The sequence below is a fragment of the Ceratotherium simum genome, chromosome 5, assembly GCF_057802395.1.
Source record: "Ceratotherium simum simum isolate JZ-2026a chromosome 5, ASM5780239v1, whole genome shotgun sequence".
Lineage (NCBI taxonomy): Eukaryota > Metazoa > Chordata > Mammalia > Perissodactyla > Rhinocerotidae > Ceratotherium > Ceratotherium simum.
In genome coordinates, this window is record NC_141904.1 from 44,485,042 (window position 1) to 44,505,054 (window position 20,013).

General features: G+C 45.0%; 1 protein-coding gene across 4 annotated transcripts in view; it reads left to right on the plus strand.

Annotated features, from left to right (window-relative positions):
• Positions 1-20,013, plus strand: part of TRAK1 (trafficking kinesin protein 1) — a 115,660-nt gene that overhangs the window by 2,690 nt on the left and 92,957 nt on the right. For 3 of the 4 annotated variants that reach the window (XM_014790890.2, XM_004419553.3, XM_014790907.2), the window contains exon 1: positions 1,317-1,422. The exons of the other annotated variant lie outside the window; for it this stretch is intronic. In XM_014790890.2, the coding sequence (XP_014646376.1) occupies positions 1,332-1,422 (91 nt within the window). In that variant the 5' untranslated portion in view covers positions 1,317-1,331. Of the gene's footprint in view, positions 1-1,316; positions 1,423-20,013 lie in introns of those variants that run through there. 4 annotated transcript variants of the gene reach the window in all.

The following is a 20,013-nucleotide window of genomic DNA, read 5'->3' on the forward strand; positions in this document are numbered from 1 at the left end:
AGCTCCCCCAGGCAAGGACTTTGTGCAGCCCTGAATCCCAGTGGCTGAAATAGCGCCTGCATGTGGCCAGCGCTCAGTAAACGTTTGCTGGATGAATAAATTGTGTCATTTAACTATTACTGCATCCCCATGAAGTGGGTACTGTTACCCCTTTATACAGGTAAAGAGACTAAATCACGGAAGGTTCAGCATCCTGCCTACAAGCCCTGAGCTCTGAGGGGCAGGACTAGCATCCAGGTCATGACCCTGAGGCACGTGTTCTCTGCCGCCCAGGAGTACAGTCTAGTGGGGTAGACAGAGGAGCAAGTGGAAATTGTCTGTGCCCTGTGGTTAGCTCAGTGATAAGCACTAATATACAAGAGAGCACCATAGAGGGGGCCTGGCCGAGCCTTGGAGGGGAAAGAACAGGGGAGAACCAGGGGGGGCTTCATGGAGGAGGCAGTGTCCCAACTGCGTCTTCACTTGTCCCAACAGGTGAACTAACTCCTGGGATTCTAGTGGCGTCTGTGCCAGTGAAATCCAGGAAATATGCAGCCTGTTAAAGTAGTTTCACTTTCTCTGAATGTGACAGCCGAGGGCAAAGAAATGGCAGAATGCAGTGCTGACGCTTTAAACCCCACAGGGCGTGGTAACTGGAGGTTCTTTGCTGGGGCATCTGTAGCAAGCGCCGTAGGACAGCTGAGAAACAGAGCTTAGTGCTGTCGTGTTTGGCGGCAGCTTGGTAAACAGGAGGGTAAACACAGACAGTGTTATGCGTGTAAGGTGCTGGGCAGCCAGACGATGCAGAACATGCTCAGGTTAAAGTCTCATTAGGGGGTCACTGAGAGGAAGACACAGAAAGAAACACATTCCTGGAGAGACCTGGAGTGTCCCCGAGAATGCATATGTGGACTCCAAGGGCTCTGCCAAGTGCAGTCCTAGGAGACCACTTGGCATCAGGCCTCTGATGAATACACTCTGCCCCCGGCTTCCAGTGAGCGCTGAGATGAACAGCAGACTTTTTGTTCCTCTTTAATTTTTAGGCAAAGCCAAATGCCCGTCACAAAGCCTGCTCTGCCACCACCAACCTAGGGATATCACATTTTAGGTGCGTCATTTTATGTTTGGGGCGGTTTAACAAGATGAGCCGATAGGGTGCCCAGGCGGCCTGGCGTTACGTAACCCATTGTGCTTCCAGGGCAGCTCACAATCTTAGGATTTGCCCCAACAAGCAAGCTTAGAAAACTGCTAAGGAAGGCGCAGGAGGGTGGCTGTGCCGACGGACTGCCCGGCCGGGCTCTCATGGAGAATCGCTTCTCTCTCTGAGTCGCCCTTGGAGTTTGTTTCTGCACATGGCAGTGGTATTTCAGTTCGGGCAGCCCGTCAGGGCGCAGCCTCTGCCAGGACTCTGCCAAGCCAGGCTCATTCGGACCGACTCGCATGGTAAGTGTGTCTGCTGGCTGTGCTGGATGTTTGTTCTCTTTGTGGTGTGGCCGGAAAGGAGAAAAGACCACAGGAGAAGTAGTTTCTCTCCTGCTCTGCTCTGTTCCGCAGGTTGTCCTTGGCCATGCGGTAGGGAAACTGCAATACTGAATCATTGGCAGCCAGAGCGGAGGGACCGTAGAGGCTGCTCAGCCCTTGTCCCCTCACCCAGGCTCAGAGGAGGCAAGTGACCTGTGGGGCCATGAACAGCAGGTCTGAATTGGGACCAGGCCTGCAGGACATCACCACCTTTCCCTTCTCAGTTCTTTGCAATGGCTGACCAGGGCCTCTAAGGTCCCCTCTGGCGTCTCCAACTCTGCGATTTTCCTAATCTTGTGTCTTTTTCCTGGTTTCGTAGAGCCTCACCTGGTGTCTGGGTCAGCAAGGAATTTTTCAAAAGGTGAAGAGTAGAGTTAGACAATGTCTCCCTCCCTCCTTCGCTCTTTTCCGCCCTCACTTTCTTTTGTTTCCTCTATTAAATGTGCTTGGCCCTGTACCTCCGATCCACACCCCAGTGATGGAGAGCTTGCTAATTACTTCTGCTCTGGCTTGTCTCCCTTGCTGTGGGGGTGACGTGTCTCCTCACTTCCTCTAAGCTGATCAGAGTCTGATGGTTGATGACCCATCTGGTTTCTGTCCTGTCTATACGCTGTTACCCGAGGGCTGTCTGGGCCAAAACCCAGTAAACTCCTGAGAGGCGTGAGCTCCTCTTGTCCCCTTCCAGTCAGTTTTAGGTTTCAGGACATGTGAGACTTGAGATGAGAGAAGATTATGGAGATGCTGTGAATGTGTGTGTTTGCGTGTGTGGCTTCAGGCTTATTCAATAATTGTGTTCAAGATTGGTGGTTACCAGAGGGGGAAGGGGTGGGGGGAGAGTGAAAGGGGTAAAGGGGTACACGTGTATGGTGACGGATAAAACTAGACACAATGCAGTCTAGACAGAAGCTGAAATATAATGATGCACACCTGAAATTTGTACACTGTTATAAACCAATGCAGCCTCAATAAAATTAAAAAAAATTCTGTTCAACCAGTGTCTGTTCAAGGCTAGCTTTTTGCTGGGGTCCATCGATGAGAACTGGTCTTGCCCTCAGAGCCTGGGAGGTGGGCAGAGGTGTAAATGACTGGCTGTGACTCCCGTGAGGTTGTTCCAGGTATGTGTACAGGAACAGTCCTGCCTGAGCGTCCTCTTCATCACAGGGCCACCATTTAGGATTGGTTCCTTTTCTATCACTGAGTTAAGCCACCAATCTTGATGATTTTTGCTCTGAAAATATGCTCAAATTATTATGGACTTTTTTTATAAATTAAATTTAGGGTCTCATCAATTCCTGTCTAGTATAAAATTTTTAATGAGTTTTCCATTGAAAATTTATATCTAAATACTACTTACTTGGCTAAATGAAACAGAAAAGAATGTGCAGTGAAATATCCCTTCTTTCACAGAGTGAGAAGATGTGAATTAGAATCTAGGGCATTACAGTTTTTTTTCTAAATTCATAACTTAGGAATGTTTTTTGCCTCTTCTCTCACTGGAATCTCTTCTGTTTAATGGTTGATTTGTTTTTGCAGTTGTAATCCAGTTATTATGCTGATTTCTAGAGCTAATATTTAATCTTTAGCAAAAAAACAAACACGTTCACCTCTGTCTCTTAAACATGCTAGAAATGATTTTGGGGGCCACCAGCTGATCTTGCTGCCCCTCGGTTCCTCATCATTAGGTGAGTGGGTAGAGTACTTATCACACAGGGTTTTTGATATAAATTGTAAAATTTAGTTAAAAGGTGTTAGTAAGATTCTTGACATGCGATTGGGGGGCTACAGTGCCAGGTGCCTGATATACTTTTATCCTCTTCCTACTTGGTTTTTGTTCTGAATTTGAGACAAGTTTTTAATGTATCTAACATATTCGTGTTACTCTTTGCCCACTTCAAACCATTTTAGGAAGCTGGCAAATAATAAATTGTAATAAAAAAAATTAAGGAGTAATCTTACTAAAGAATTAATCAGGGGTTCCTTGCAAGGGCTTCAGAAATAGCATTCTTAATGGTCCTTTAGATGCCAAGTTTTCCTAATGGATTTACATTAATTTGATGTGCAAGTATTGGAGAGAGCGTCACTTCAGAAGCACCCCCGCTTTGTCAAGGCGCTCTTCTTTCAGTGTGGCCAGACCAGGGTTCAGAGGCAGTTGCTGGCTCAGGGGCCGGGCCTGGGTCTCTGCCCTTAGTGCCCTGTTCTTCCCACACAGCCGAGGGCTGCTGTAGGGGCTCTCCAGGGATCCACTGAGAGAGGGTGGGTGCAGGGTGCACTGCTGCCAGGGTCAGGCGTCGCCCTGGCCACACGGTTCACTGGTGACTCCAGGACTCGTGGCCCTGTGAGGAACTTTGAGTCAGAAGCTTGTCTGTATTCTCTGACCCCTGCTCTTGTGTGAATACTGACAAACTTGAGCAAATCAAGCTGAAACTATCACGAACTGCAACTTTATAAGTTGCGTATTAGACCTGGAATGAGTCAGATTTCATAAATCCTGTATTAGGGCTCTCTAGAGAAACAGAACTAACAACCGGGGTGGGGGGGGGGGAGAGAGAGAGAGGGAGAGAGGTTTATTATGAGGAATTGGCTCACATGATTATGGAGACTGACAAGTCTGAAGATCAGTAGTCAGCACGCTGGACGCCCAGGGGAGCCAAAGGTGTAGTTCCAGTCCACAGACCAGCAGCCTCGTGACCTAGGAAGAGCCGATGCTTCAGTTCAAGTCTGAAGGCAGGAAAAAGCTGATGTCAGCTTGAAGGCAGTCAGACAGGAGGAACGCTCTCTTACTTGCCAGAAGGCATTCAGACCTTCCACTGATTGGATGAGGCTCACCCATGTTAGGCAGGGCAGTCTGCTTTACTCGGTCTACCAATTTAAATGTTAATCTTATTCAGAAACACCCTCACAGAAACACCCAGCATAATGTTTGGCAAAATATCTGGGCATCTCATGGCCCAGTCAGGTTGACACATAAATTAGCCATTACGAATCTGAACAAAAACTGACATGTATTGAGTAGTTGCTGTATGTCTGGCAGGCTTCCAAGCACTGCTCTGGGACTCCTTTTGTCCCCAGCAAACCCTGCCAGGTTGGTGCCGTGATCACCACACCTTTAAGGAGGGGCAGAGTGAAGCGGCTTGTCCTCTCACGTAAAACGGGTCCTTGGGTTGTAGACTCAGCAGTGTTGTTTTCTGACTCTATTTAAATTAACTTCCTTCATTCTGGATTTTTCTTTGTTAATAATTTTGTTTAGGGTTTTAAATTATAAAAGTAACACATGCAAGTGGTAAAACTTGAAATTGTACCAAAGCGTAGTCAGTGCAGAGTAACGGTTGTTTCATTACAGTACATACAATGTTGCCTTATTCTTTAAAATAGCCACCTAGTCTCCCATTGTGTGGCTGTATCATCATCATCATCACCCTTCATTTATTTAAACCAGCAGTTCTCAATTGTAGAAGACATAATGTTCCTTTTTATAACAAACATTTTGTAATTCCTCTATTAATCTGAAATTAATAGATAACTAGTCCTAGTAAACACATAATTTTTTTTTTTCCTGGGAAAGATTTGCCCTTAGCTAACATTTGTTGCAAGTCTTCCTCTTTTGCTGAGGAAGATTAACCCTAAGCTAATGTCTGTGTCAATCTTCCTGCAACGTCTGTGCTATTTTGTGTGTGGGTTGCTGCCACAACATGGCCTCTGACAAGTGGTCTGCGTCCCCGCCCAGAAACCAAACCTGGGCCACTGAAGCAGAGCGCGCCGAACTTAACCCCTACGCCCTGGGGCCGGCCCTGTAAACACATAATTTTAAAAGAATCAGTGTAATGCCTTACTGTGATATAAAGGAGAAACTAATGCAAATGATGTAAGCTGGATTTCAGTTGTAGCTGCTTGGACACGGCCTCGTGAGGATGTGTAATGAGCAGTCAGGCCCCGCCCTGCGGGTGGAATTGCTCTGAAGGTGGCAGCCACTGAGGCAGCTAACCGTGCTGACCACTTGAGGGCCAAGAAAGAGCTGCTGCCTTCACAGTCCCCTCCTCCGGGATGCTTTAAGTTGTTTCCAGTTTTTGCTTTTTAGGCAGTGCTCCAAGGAACGTTCTTGCACGGATAGCTTTTGGGTCACTGATCCCACCTGTCTGTAGGCTCCCAGGGGCGTCTTGTGCCCTTGGGATTTGGCAGGCATCACAACATTGCCCCCAGACAGCCTGCGCCTATGAAGTGCCCAGCGCCAGCGTGAGAGAGTGGCAGTTTCTGGCAGTTATTTGCCAACTCTGGGCATTATCAACCTTTTTCATGTTGGTTGATCAGATAGTCATGGAAAATGTTGTTTCATCTTGTTTTGTATCTTTTAAATCATGAATAAGCCTGTGCCTCTTTTCTGTTGTATTTCATTTTCTGCAAACAGCCTGTTTTTTGGTCATTGTTCATTTTTCTAGTGGGTGTTTGGCCTTTAAGAGGTATTATTGAGGGGCCGGCTCCGTGGCTTAGTGGTTAAGTGCGCGCGCTCTGATGCTGGCGGCCCGGGTTCGGATCCCGGGAGCGCCCTGAGGCACCACTTCTCCGTCCAACGCGAGGCCGAGTCCCACGTACAGCAACTAGAAGGATGTGAACCTATGGCATGCAGCTGTCTACTGGGGCTTTGGGGGTAAAAAACTGAATAAATAAAATCTTTAAAAAAAAAAAAAAAGAGGTATTATTGAGTTTCTGTTATGTGTACAGAGGATAGGGCAGTGTGCCAGGTTGAGATTCTTTTATATTTCAGAAGAGGAAAAATGTCTTAAAAATGGTTATACAAGTTACTGTTTAACTATGACTATGTTTGATATTTGTAAGAGAAGTACAGGGTGCTAAGAGATTGTGTAAAGGGGATTTCTGAAGTGTCATTTCCAAGAAGGCTTCTATGGAAAGCAGTATTTAAGCAGAAATCTGAAGGATATGTAGGAGTTAGCAGAGTAGGGAGGGAGGGAAAGAGCATTCCAGGCAGTGAAAACAGCATGAGCAAAGGCCCTGTGGTGGGAAGATATTGATAATAGTAGCTAATATTGATAGAGTACTTACTGTGTGCTAGACATTGTACTAAATGCCTTTAATGCCTAATAACTTCATTTAATTCCTGTATATTATTTATCTATTGCTATGTAACAAACTTCCTCAAACCTTGGCAGCTAAAAACAACAAACATTTCTAGTCGGACATATTTCTGTGGCTCAGGAATTTAGGAGTAGCTTAGCTGGGTGGTTCTGGCTTCCAGTGTCTAATGATGCTGCACTCAAGATGAAAGGTTGCCACTGTGGAAAACAGTCTGGAGTTCCTCAAAAGGTTAAACATAGTTACTGTATGATTTACCAGTTCTGCTCCTAGTTATGTACCCAAGAGAAATGAAAACAAGTCCACACAAAACCTTATATGCAAGTCTGGGCAACATTACTCATAAGAGCCAAAAAGTAGAACCAACCCAAGTGTCCATCAACTGATGAATGGATAAACAAAACGTGGTATATTCACACCATGAAATATTGTTCAGCAATGCCTGCCACCACGTGGATGAACCCTGGAAGCAGGTTGCTAAGTGAGAGAAGCCAGACACAAAAGACCACATAGGAAATGTCCAGAATAGGCCAAATCTATAGAGACAGGAAGTAGATTCGTGGTTATGCAGGGCTGGGCACAGGGAGAATGGGGAGTGGCTGCTAATATGTTCAGAGTTTCCTTTTTTTGGATGATGAAACTATTCTAAAATTAGTTAATGTTGATGGTTACATAACTCTGAATATACTGAACCCTACTGAATTGTATACTTCAAAAGATGCATTTTCTGATATGTAAGTTATATCTTAATAAAGCTGTTATTTATGAAAAGATGAAAGGTTGCCTGGGGCTGGAGCATCCACTTCCAAGATGGTTCACTCACATGCCTGGCAATGGTGCTGGCTCTGGGGGGGCCCTCAGTTCCTTTCCACAAGGGCCCTCCATAGGGCTACTTGAGAGTTTTGACAGAGATGTGGCAGCTGGCCTTCTGCAGAGTGAGCAATCCAAGAGCAAGACCAGGGTAGAAACCTGTGTCTTTTGTGACCTAACCTCAGAAGTCGCATAGTCACTTCCTTCATATTTTCTTGGCCTCATGGGCTAGCCATGGTTCAGAGTGGGTGGGTGCCACACAAGGCAAGTGAGGATCATTGGGCGCCATCTTGGAGGCTGGCAGTCACACTGCACAACATCCCTGTGAAGTACATCTTATCTCCATTTTACAGATGAGGAAACTGAGGCACAGACAGCTTAAGTAACCTGAGCAATGTCACACAACCTAGGTTATCTGACACACATCCTGTGAAATGAAGGGGCTTCATAATGCTCATTCAGGAGGCACTGGGTTTAGCTAGAAGCAGGAAGATTAGTAAAGGTGTTACCCAGATATCAATGGTGAGCTCGCAGGAGTGTGAATGGATGCGAGGAGTGACTGCTCCGTTAGCACTCACTCAGCGTACAGTCAGGTCTTCTGAATTCTTAGGTGGAGTTCAGTGGGAAGGGAAGGTGAGCGTGTGAATGAAGTGAAGTGGGAGGCCTGAAGGCTGTGAGTTCTGCAAGTCTTCAGGAGGGAACCTGACCACTGGGAGAGAGAGCAGAGTGAGGGAGCGAGAACACACAAGGGAACAGCCAGCTCACCCTCTGGACGACTGGAAGCTGTGCGGAAGGCAGTTTTCCCCTAATTGACCGCCCTGCTGAGAGGCTGTTTCCCACGTTATCCAGCCCCCCTCACTTCCTCCCCTGGCCCCCTGTACCGTGTTGGAGTAGGAGACGGAGTGCCGAGCATGGTGGGCCCCATGAGGTTGGGAGTCCACGGCATCACTGGGCTCTCGGTCAGCACCGTCATTTCCCCTGGTACCTCTGGGAGCCTAGCTGCAGGGCAGAGGAAGGTGGACAGCTGGTTTTGTCCAGAATTGGGTTTTGCCCTGTGGATGCCAGGAAAGTACTGTGGAGTGAGGGAGGGTAGTTGAAGCAAAGGGCTGTGGGATTCAATCTGGATGGGAAGGCAGCGATAGAGGCAAAGTGGAGGGATCAAGGGGTGCGGGTCCTGAGGTGGTATAGTGGGAGTAAATGAGGGAGAAGTATGGGGACTGGGGGTAGTGGTCAGGGAGGGGGGCATCTTGAATTTCAGATTTCAGAGGTGGCCCAGGTGTGGCTGGCAGAGGTGGGGTGCGAGGTCAGGAATTGAGGTTGGGGAGTTGGATGGTGTCCAGCTCGGAGGTGGTGACGACAGCCTGGAGGGCCAGCTGGGCTTGGTGGGGAGGACGACTGTGAGCCTGATGCCACGGGGTGGGCGGGACTGGGAATTGGACAAGTGAGCATAAGCAAGGGCGGCGTGAGTCTCAAGTGAGCAAGGATTTTTGAAGGCAGATAGAGAAATTGAACTGGATGTGGCCGGAGGAGCCAGAGGATGCCGATACTACCTCCAGCCCTCGAGTGAGCCAGCTCAGAGCAAGACTCGAATCTTCATCTTCCAGGAGGTTTTCAACCCTAGCTGGATTTTGATCTATATGATGTGCGTGGGCCAAACTGAACCTTCTTAGTGGGAGAGAAGGAGGGTCTTGCTTCTTAGTGGTTGGAAAGACGATATGAGGCTAAGCTTGTGGGCATGGGGACCCTGACATTCCTTCTCTTCTCTTGCTATGAGTTCTGTCCTCAGTCCCAACCCAACATGTTAGGTTTCAGCTTATCTGATAAATAGAATTATACCTTTTTTTCAGTATCGAAAAAACCTCACAATAGATAGTTCAGGTTGTCATAACTGTAGGTTTGAAGTCCATTGTTGAGTGTTATTTCAGCCCTGTTTCTGTTTATGTGGGGGTCTGTGGTGAGTAGAAATGGAAAGGGGCAGATCTGAGTTTGAGGAAGGGCCTTGTGGTGCCCACTCTGCTTCCTTTCCCTGGACCAGGAGGGAGGGCATGGGCCTGCCCAGGTGCGGATGCAGCACCACCTAGTGGGCCACGGGAGCACTAGCAACAGGAGTGGCAGCCATAACCTTGAGACCAGATGCCTGCAGCGCCCTGGGTTTGCCCCCTTTGAAAGGGATTCAGGGAAAGGGAAGTTAATTGTCCCGAGAGTCTGACAGGTGAGGCAGGCTACTTTCGTTGTGTGGAACAAAAGAAATCCGCCCCTCGGCCCTTCTCCGGCCTCCGTCATCCACCATTATTGTATTCTGTCCCCATCTGCTCTTTGCTGGAGCTAATTCCAGATGTTGTTGTTGTAAGGAGCACATTATGAGAGCTGAGTGTGGCCATGTTTTTCTTGCTTAGACCGCTTGTTAGGAGATGCCGATAATTTCATTCCCATGTGGTGCACTTTATTCTAGCTATCAGCGGTGGTACTTTACGTGGTTTTCAATTGGGTGTGTATTAGTCAGGTTTTGCTGTGGAAATGCTGGGTAGCAAACAGCTCCCATATCCGTAGTGGCAGCATTTATTCCTGGCTCGTGGCTGTAGGTCACCTGAAGCTCGCCTGTGCTTCAATGCAGGTCTGCTCCACTTGTCTCTCATTTGAGGATTTGGGCTAAAGGGGCAGCGGCTGTCTAGGGCCACTCTTCTCCTGGCAGAAGACAGGAGCTCAGAGGGCAAACTCAACCACACAGGCACATGCACAGCCTCTGGTTGGACACACGGTAAGTTATGTCCACTCACATTCCATTGGCCAGAGCAGGTCTGTGGCCCGGCTCAAGGTCACAGAGTTGTGAAATGATACTTTGTTCACAGTGAACCATGGCAAGGGTGGGGAGTGAAGGAAGAATTGTGAACAAAATGAACAGCCTGGATTTTAGAAGATCCTCAGGCGACAGGAGCGGCCTTGAATGGCCAAGATTTGTGGGTGGTCTTCAAGAAGACCTCGTGGTATCCGTGACCTCTAAGCCCTTTGCTTATTCTCTTAGCCCTGCTGGGCTAGAGAGCTGGCGTGGGGGTGGGTGGGGGAAGGACTTGGCTTTTATGGCCTAGAGCAGGGCTTGGCAGACTTTTCCAAAACGGCTGTAGAGTGAATATTTTAGGTTTGCAGGTCCCATGGTCTCTGTCACAACTATTCATCTCTGCTGTTGTAGCTGACAGCAGCCATAGACAGTACCTAAAGGAATGAGCATAGCTGTTTCCAATAGCATTTTTATTTATAGAAACTAGTGGGAGGCAGGATTTTGCCAGGGCTGTAGTTGGCAGACTCCTGGCCTAGACCTTCAAGGCCTGATCTGTATCAGGATATCAACTTAACAATGAGAGAGAAATACCTCTTTTTCAGTTGGGAAGCCAAAAAAATTTCAAAGGGCTATTGGTGAGCCCAGTAATACCCCACCCACTCAGCAGAGTCAAGCTGTAAACAGTGATTCCGTGTCTTTGAATCCTCTAGGCAACCAAAGCTTATTGTTTCTAAGCATGAACTCTTATTTTGCTTAACCATTTTCAGTGGAAATGTCTCTAAAAGGTATTAGAAGCTCCTTGGGCTTTCCAAACAGTTGATGGGAAGATGATTTAACTTTTCTGGGGGATTCAGGTTTTTTTCCTGTCCGGTGTCTATTTTCCAGAGATTTGGCCATGAGCCTAGAGGTAGTAGGTGTGCTCAGCAACACTACTTTCACATTCCTTGTGGTTGCGTTTTGTGTGTGTTTGACCGCTTCATTGAGATGTAATTCACATACCATATAATTCACCTGTATCAAGTGTATAATTTGGTGGTTTTTAGGATGTTCACAGGGTTGTGCAATCATCACCACAGTCAATTTTAGAACGTCTTCATTACCCTGAAAAGAAACTCCATACCCTTTAGCTGTCACCACCCCCCCATCCGCTCTCATCTCCCCCAGGGTGGCTGCATGTTTAATAAGCTTTCCAAAAGTCACTTCTTGGTTTCTGCTGTCCTTGCTCCTCTCGGCTCTCACGGGCTCACCCCTAGCCTTGGAGAGCAGAGGGAGGGATCCTCCCGCGCAGCCATCGTGCCTTTCAAGTCTACACCGAATAGACACTTTAATTGCCCCCGACACTTGTGTATCGTAACTACGTCACCTGATGAGATAACTTTAAAATTTTCCCTTTATTATAGCTTTATATTTCTTCATTTATATTCTGCTCTGTAGGAAGTTGTCTTTTGTAACTTTCTATATTTTGAATTTACCTTTGTGTTGGCTTGAAACCTGGTTCAAGTAACATGGAATCATTTCATTCTCAGGTTTACTATTTTATCTGTTTTGTTTAACTATTTATTGTCAGGCTGCAGTAAAATTTTTTTTGGATGAGTTTGAAGTCTTTTAATATCCAGATGATCTCATTTGATGTTTTGAAACAGTCACCATTGTTCATTTATGGACAGAATTTCCTGTTCAGGAAATAATTTAGAATAACAATAAAACAGTTGATTGAATTGAGTGGTGGAGGCACAGTAGGTATCATGATTTCACCAAATTTTGTTCTATTAATATAGTTTCCTGATTCGGCACTTAACTCTCTATCTCAGAGCTTGCCCCTTGATGCTGACTGACTTCCAGAGAGCTAACTTGGGGAGAAGAGGATGGGTGGAAGGATGTGGGCCCTGAAGTCTGACAGCTGCTCAGGCTGCCTTGAAAGCCTTAGAGAGTCTAACTAAATATTGGGTAAATGTTTTTGGAAAACGGAAAGCAAGTGTAAGTGTAAAAAGTTAATAATTTGGAAACAGGAAACTGGATCTGAACCCCTAGATTATAGCAACAACACCCAAGAGGTGGGAGGGAGATTGGTGAGATGAAGTGCAATCAGTTATCCTGTTTTTGCTGTGAATAATTAGAGAAATATAGATTTACCTCCTAGTAATTTAATGGTAAGTACCTGTATCAGTAAGGATTAGATTTGGCTGCATAAAACAGTGGCTTCACTTGATAGGATTTATTTTTCTCTCTTATTAAAGAAGTTCAGAAGGAAACTCTGCAGTGCTGGTGCAGCCTTGCTGTCCTCAGGGGCCCAGGCTCTTCCTGTCCTTCAGTTCTACTATACTAGCTGTGTTTCCGTCCTTAAGCTCATCTCATGGTCTAATAAGGCTGCTGAAGTTCCAGCCATTATGTTCAAGTTCCAGGCAGCCTTTCGGAAAGTTTCATATACCACTGCTGATATCTCATTCCCCAGAACTTAGCCCCATGGTCACACTTGGCTGTAGGGGAGGCTGAGAAATGTAGTCTTTCCACGGGGCTCAGGGCTTTGATACTAAGGAAAGTAGAGGAGTTTGGATAGTGGGAAGCCACTAGCAGTGTCTACCCTGCCTCCTTGGCCAGAAGTAATGTTATGACACGAACCTTCAACATGAGTGTTCTCTCATCTTTCATATCATGACCCACACAAGAAAATGATGGTGTTTGCATAGCACGAGGGGTAAATAGTGATGGTAGCCTGGACACTGCCTGGCATCCTCCACTCCCAGCACTGGTTCAGGAAACTCTGTCCTGAATCACTAGGAGAAAAAAGAATCTGGTGGTACATATTCTACAAAACAAAAGACAGCCAAGTAATGAAACCTCAAGAAAGTGGAACCACCAGGAGGCATGACAGAAGTAAGATCAGTCACATCTAATCTGACCGTAATGCTCCTGTTTGAAGACAAGAGTCTCAGAATGGGTCAAAAGGGAAGTGTTAGCTATGTGCTGTGTTTAAGGAAGTCTCAAAGCAAAGTACTCAAGAGAGTGGAAGTTTGGAAATAGGAGAACAATTTAGAGAAAAGAGAGTTATGAAGAGAAATTATTTAATCAGTGAGACCACGGTCTTTAGGGCCGGAGGCAGCATGGTGGTGGCTGCTGGATCCGGACTCTGTGTTAGAAAACCAGGTCCACACAGTTACTAGCTGTGTGATGTGTGTCCAGTTATTCAACCTCTCTCTGCCTTAGTTTCTCCTGTAAAACAGGTTGGGAGGATTGAACGAGATGTAAATGCTTGGTGATGGTAGCACTCCATAAATATTTGCATTATTATTGCATTGTTATTGCTGTTGTTTGTTATCATTATAAAAAGTACAGCTAGAACCGTACATAACTCCTTCAAACCCAATAAAATCCAGATGGTTCAAACATAATGTTAAGAATGAAGCCATAAAAGTGCTAGAAGTAAATATTGCTGGATATTTTAATAATCTTGAGGTGGGGAAGGCCATCCTAAGCATGACACAAAGGCTAGAACATATAATGTTAAGAATGAAGCCATAAAAGTGCTAGAAGTAAATATTGCTGGATATTTTAATAATCTTGAGGTGGGGAAGGCCATCCTAAGCATGACACAAAGGCTAGAACTATAAAGAAAATGATTGATCAATTTGACGATGCAAAAATTAAACTTTATACAGGCATTCTTGCTATAACACAATATATTTGTTCTTGAAAAACTTGTGTGTTCTGCAAAATTGAACACTAAAAGTAACAGGAGTTACACCACTTTGTAACCAGAATAATAACAAAAACCATACAATGGGAGATAACGTGAATAGCCCAGGCAGGCAGCTCCACCCCGCTTCCTGTGGCTGGAGCCACACAAACATTGCAGGGGAAAGGCTGTGAGGCATGCAGGGGGTAGAGGGTCTCTGAGCCCCTGTGGCTCCTGGTAAGGTGGGCACAGGAGGAAGTGTGACCATCTGCAAGCCAAGAGCCATGCAAGGCTGGGGAGCACCTCCCTGGGGATGGAGCCCTGGATGCAGAATTTATCTTAAATTTCCTTCAGAGAGCTGAAACGGCTCTTGCCTGTGCGACACAAGAGCTGAAGGGCTTTTTCTTTTCGTTGAAGGTTGTCATTATTCTCATTATTTGGCTCCCTTTGCCTAGGAAAAATTGTATGTGAATCAAATCAACATCTGTAACGCACTGACATCACTTCCCTACTTCCCTGTGACATAGGAGCTCATGGTAGAAAGTCCCGTTGCGGGAGAGCAAGGCTGTGTGGGGAAAAATATGAAATGTGAGTAGGGTAGCAAGACAGGTGACAAGCTGGGGAGAATAATTGCAATCTATTTGATACACAGAGGGTTAATACAAAGCTCCTCTGTATTATCAGTAATCAAGAGTTGAACACCCCCAGAGATAAACAAGAAAAACGGCATGTCTAAGCAGCCTGGGAAAGAACTATAAATGGTCACTATGTCTGTGAAAAGATGTTGAATATTAAGAAATAAATGCAAATAATAAAATACAAATTTTATTATTAATAAAAATAAAATTATGCAAATAATAAAAGCAAGATACCAATGGTTGTCTATTAGATTGGCAGAACTTAAAAAGTTTACTAAAACTCATGTATTGAGAAATTCTGCTATGCTCTTTGTGGGATATAAATTGGTACAGGGCAAAATCAGTGAGAATCACTGCTTCATAGCAACAGAAAAACAAAACAGAACTTTCTGGTTCAAGATCCAGTCCAGGACCACGTGTTGCATTTTGTCGTCCTGGCTCAGCCTTTGCCTTTTGCAGGTGGGGTGTGAGCTCTGCCATTTGGCGGACAGGCCTTTGAGGCCCAGGGAGGTTTTCAGAGCAGGAGAGAGGAAAGCAAGTCACCTGTGCATTTGTGTGACCAGGAGACAGGTGTCGTTTTAGTGAAAGCCCCGGGTCTCCTGCAGGTATTCAGTGGAGGTTCTTGCCACTTTGCCCAGTGTTTGTGGAGGATTGGTTTCCCCAGTGCAAGAGGTGCCTGCTCAGAACCAGATTCATTCCTCATTTTATTCTGCAGCATTTAGTGAGTATCTGCTCTGAGCAGACCCTGTCCTTGCTCTCATGGGGCTCTCACCCAGTGGAGGAGACAGCTGGTAATCAATCACCAAATCAGTGATTACAAATTGTGATTGGTGGAAAGTGCCAGGTGTCGAGAGAGGATAATTTTGAGGCATCCCTTGGCCTGGGATTTCTAGGAAGGTGGTCCTGAAGAAGTGACTCTTTCTGGGGTCTGAAGGCAAAGGGGTAGTTGACAGGTGAAGGAAAAGTGTTCCAGGCAGAAGGCCTAGCATGAGCAAAGGCTCAGAGGCAGGAGGGAGCACAGTGCATTTCAGGATGGAAAGAAGAGCAGCATAGGTGGGGGACACAGAGCCTGGGAGTGAGCACGTGCGTCTGTGTGTGTGTGTGTATGTGTGGGTGTGTGTGTCTTGTCTGTGCAAGGTGGTTTAAGGGAAAGAAGAGAGTTGGCTGGTGAGCATGGTGAGGTCGGCAGTGGCTGGGGGGCCAGGCATTTGGCTGTGTGTCCTGGTGTGTTGGGCACAGAGTGGACAGGAGGGAGGGATAGGCTTGAACCTCCTTTGGAAATAGCAACAGCAGGAGGCCAGTTTCAAGGGAATCACCGAAGGTGCTGGTATTGGAACTAAAGTTTTGGGGATACATCTTTTTTTCTTTACTCTCTGCTTCATGATGGAGAATGAACACTGGGAATGTAGGATGGATGGGAATAAATCCAGAAGTCAAGAATTACTACTTAAGGGACTGGCCCGGGTGGCATAGTGGTTGAGTTTGTGCGCTCTGCTTTGGCGGCCTGGGGTTCACGAGTTTGGGTCCCGAGTGTGGACCTACACACCATTCATCAAGCCATGCTGTGGCGGCGTCCCATATACAAAAAATAGAGGGAGATTGGCACAGATGTTAGCTTAGAGTCACTCTTCCTTAAGCAAAAAAAAGAGGAAGATTGGCAACAGATGGAAGCTCAGGGTCAATCTTCCTCACCAAAAAAACCCAAAAAAAACAAAAACAGGCTCAGCAGGGCAAAGTGATCGTTGTCTTTGTAAGGACTCACCTTCAGAGGCTCTGGGCTCTTCTGGATGGCATTGTCAGTGCTGACACGGTTTTACAGCCCTTCAGGTTATTTTATGTGGCAAACCCAACACAAAAAAGTAAACAAACAAATTACACCATCTAGCAATATTTACTTTGTTGTTTTTTTAAGCCTAGAAAAGAGTTTTCACACTTTTTGAGCCTTTTTCAGGAGCCTTGCCCCAAGTGGTCCTGGTATCCCCTGTGCTGCCTGTGTATCCCCAGCGGTACAAGGGAGCCCCCACTCCTTGGAGTGTGCCGAGACTCCGAGGAGAGTTTGGGAAGAGGAATTCTTCTAATGGCAGTCTATCCCCCCCGCCCAGTCCTTACTTGGAAGGAAACAATTTTGGTTTGAATGAGTAAGCTCTGGTGTATTTAATTTTTATATAATCATTAAAACAATCAATAATGTAATTTTTAAAAAAGTATTATATACTGCCCTAATGTCCCAAAGCCACTTCTTATCAATGAATAATTTGAAAAACCATCTAACAATTAGAGAAATGTGATAAAGTGGTTAACAACTTACCTAAAACCTTCACGTAGAACAATTTTTATAGATTGATGTAATTGTGTAGATTCCATAAAAATGGACCTACTTAAAAAAGACACAATGCATGCATAATTTTTGCATAATTGTAGTCAATCTAAAAAGTCCCATTCCCCACTTAATTTTATATCATAAGCATTTTTCTCTTCGGCTGTGTTGTCTTTACAATTCCATCCAGTCCATCAGCTGTTCCCTCTACCCTCACAGTATTTCCTGAATCCAGCCACTTCTCCCAGCTCCATCATTCTGGCCTGAGCCACCGTCTGTTCTTGCCTGGACTGTGGGGTAGCCTCCTCACCAGCCCCAGACCTGTAGCCCCTTCAGCCTGTCCACACAGCAGCTGGAGTGACCTGTTTAATCCTGAGTCAGATCGTGGCCCTCTTGTGGAGTGGCTTCTCACTGCAGACAGAGTAAGTTCAGGCCCCCTGCCGTAGCCTAAAGCCAGTTCTGGGTGCTGAGGCCTCTCTTCCTTCATCTTCCTTGCTCCCCCTCCCCACGCCCCCACCCCACCCTGGCTCCAACCACACCAGCTGCCTCAGGCCTTTCTTTATATTCCCTCTGCGTGGAACACTGTTCCCCCAGATCTCCATTCCAGTTTCTGCCCAAATGACCTTTCCCCAGATATGAACAAATAATTGATTTCATGGCTTTATTATGTTCCATTAAGTTGATATGACTGACTTAAATACTGCCCTTTTGCTAAACATGGAGGTTGTATTTGGCAATGCAATAAATGTCTTTTAAAAAATGTATTGACGACATGACAGCTAACATACAGAAGTGTGCAGAATTTATAGATACTATGACCCCCATTTATATTTAATAACCTTTTGTTGTTTTGATTTCAGAGGCCCTAAATGATTGACCAAAGCTAGGGTGATCATTGTTCAAGCAAGGACAGTTTTTAAAAAAGCAGCTTTATTGAGGTATAATTTGTATACCATACAATTCACCTACTGTAAGTGTACAATTCAATGGTTTTTTCAGTAGATTTACAGATTTCTACTGCTGTCGGAGTGGCTGTACCATTTTTCATTTGCATCAGCAATGTGTAAGGGTTCCAGTTTCCTCACATCCTCTCTGACTCTTGTACTGTTGTTGGGCTTTTTTATTACAGCTGTTCTGGTGAGGGTGTAGTGGGATTGCATTGTGGTTTTTCAGCAGGGACACTTTTGTTTTTTAGGTTTTTTTTTATTGTGTTAAAATACACATAAAATTTACTATTTAACCATTTTAAAGTGTGTAATTCAGTGGCATTTAGTATGTTCAAATGTATGCAAGCATCACCATTCTCTCGTTCCAGAACATTTCATCACCCAAAAGGAAACTCCATACCCGTTAGCACTCACTCCCTATTCCTCCCTTCTCTTAGCTCCTGACAACCACCAATCTGCTTTCTATCTCTGTTGGTTTACCTATTCTGGACATTTCATATACATAGAATCAAATAATATGTGGTCTTTTGTGACTGGCTTCTTTTACTTGGCATAATGTTTTCAGTGTTCATCCGTGTTGTAGCATGTATCAGTACTTCATACCTTTTTATGGTTGAATAATATTCCACTGTATGGATATACCACATTTTCTTTATCCATTCGTCCATTGATGGACATTGGGTTGTTTCCACCTTTTGGCTACTGTGAATAGTGTTGCTGTGAGCATTTGTGTAGGAGTTTTTGTTTGAACACCTGCTTTCAGTCCTTTGGGGTATAAGCCCAGGACTAGAATTGCAGGATCTTATGGTGATTCTGTGTTTAACTTATTGAGGAATTGCCCAACTGTTTTCCAGAAGGGACACTTTTGAGAATGAGAGAGGGCGATATTAATAATAACACTGGAGCAGCAGGTATAAACTGGGTCTGTTCTGGGCAAACCAAGACGAATGGGCATCCTTGCTCAGCCTAACTCCTCCATCTCCTCTGCTCCCTTCCCTCCTGGCGTTAGCCACGTCCTGATGGTGTGTTTGATTCCTTTGAATATTCTTAAACTTTTACTGTGTATCTTCTTATCTTGTCCTCGAGGTGCCCAAGTGACCCAGTCTGAGAAAGGAAAGGAAATCCCTAATGCAGTGACCATCTTTTATTTCTCTTTTTTAAAAAAATGGAGGTAAAATATACATAATATAAAATTTACCATTTTAGCCATTTGTAAGTGTACAATTCTGTGGCATTACGTACATTCATGTTGTTGTGCAAATATCACCTCCATCTGTCTCCAGAACTTTTTCATCTTCCCCAATTGAAACTCTGTACCCTTTAAACACTAACTCCCCATTCCCCCCTCCCTCCAGCCCCTGGCAACCACCATTCTACTTTGTGTCTGTATGAATTTGACTACTCTAGGAACCTCATACGAGAGGAATCGTACAATGTGTGTCCTTTTCTGACTGGCTTATTTCACTTAGCATAATGTCTTCAAGGTTCATCCGTGTTGTAGTTTGTATCAGAATTTCCTTCCTTTTTAAGGCTGAATAGTACTCCATTGTATGTATATACCACATTTTGTTATCCATTCATCCATTGATGGACACATGGGCTGCTTCCACTTTTGGCTGTTGTGAATAATGCTGCTATGAACATGGGTGTACAAATATCTGTTCAAGTCCCTGCGTTTACTTCTTTTTGACATATACCCAAAAGTGGAACTGCTGGATCATGATGTAATTCTGTGTTTAACTTTTTGAGGAACCTGGTTATGCATGTTTTTAACTTTATCAGACACACTATAAACATGCTTTTGTGTTTTGCACTTCAGATTTTTTGGAATCCTTTCTTAGATTTCATCCGATGTGTGAGATTACTGGTTTGAGGGTCATGACAAATTTTTGGTTCTCCAAACATGCTGTCAAACTGTTGACTGCAAGTGTTGTTCCAATTTATACCACCTCCATCTGTCTAAACACTAATTCAGCTGCGAGCACTTTAATTACAATCATACTGACACCGACTATTTTCATGTAAAAAATGCTTCCCCTGTTAGTTTCATAATTATGTACACTTTTAAGAGAAATTATCAAGAAAATTGGAAAACTAAAGAATTTTTTCTATTTATCTCCTTGTAAAACAAATTCAAATGAACAGTAACACTCCCATTTTTTGAGCCTTTTCCTGGAGGTTTAACTCTGGGCTGGATTTATACACATTAATTTTTCCTTTTAAAATAAAATAAATTTCTGTACAGTTCTAGCTGTATGTCTTCATAT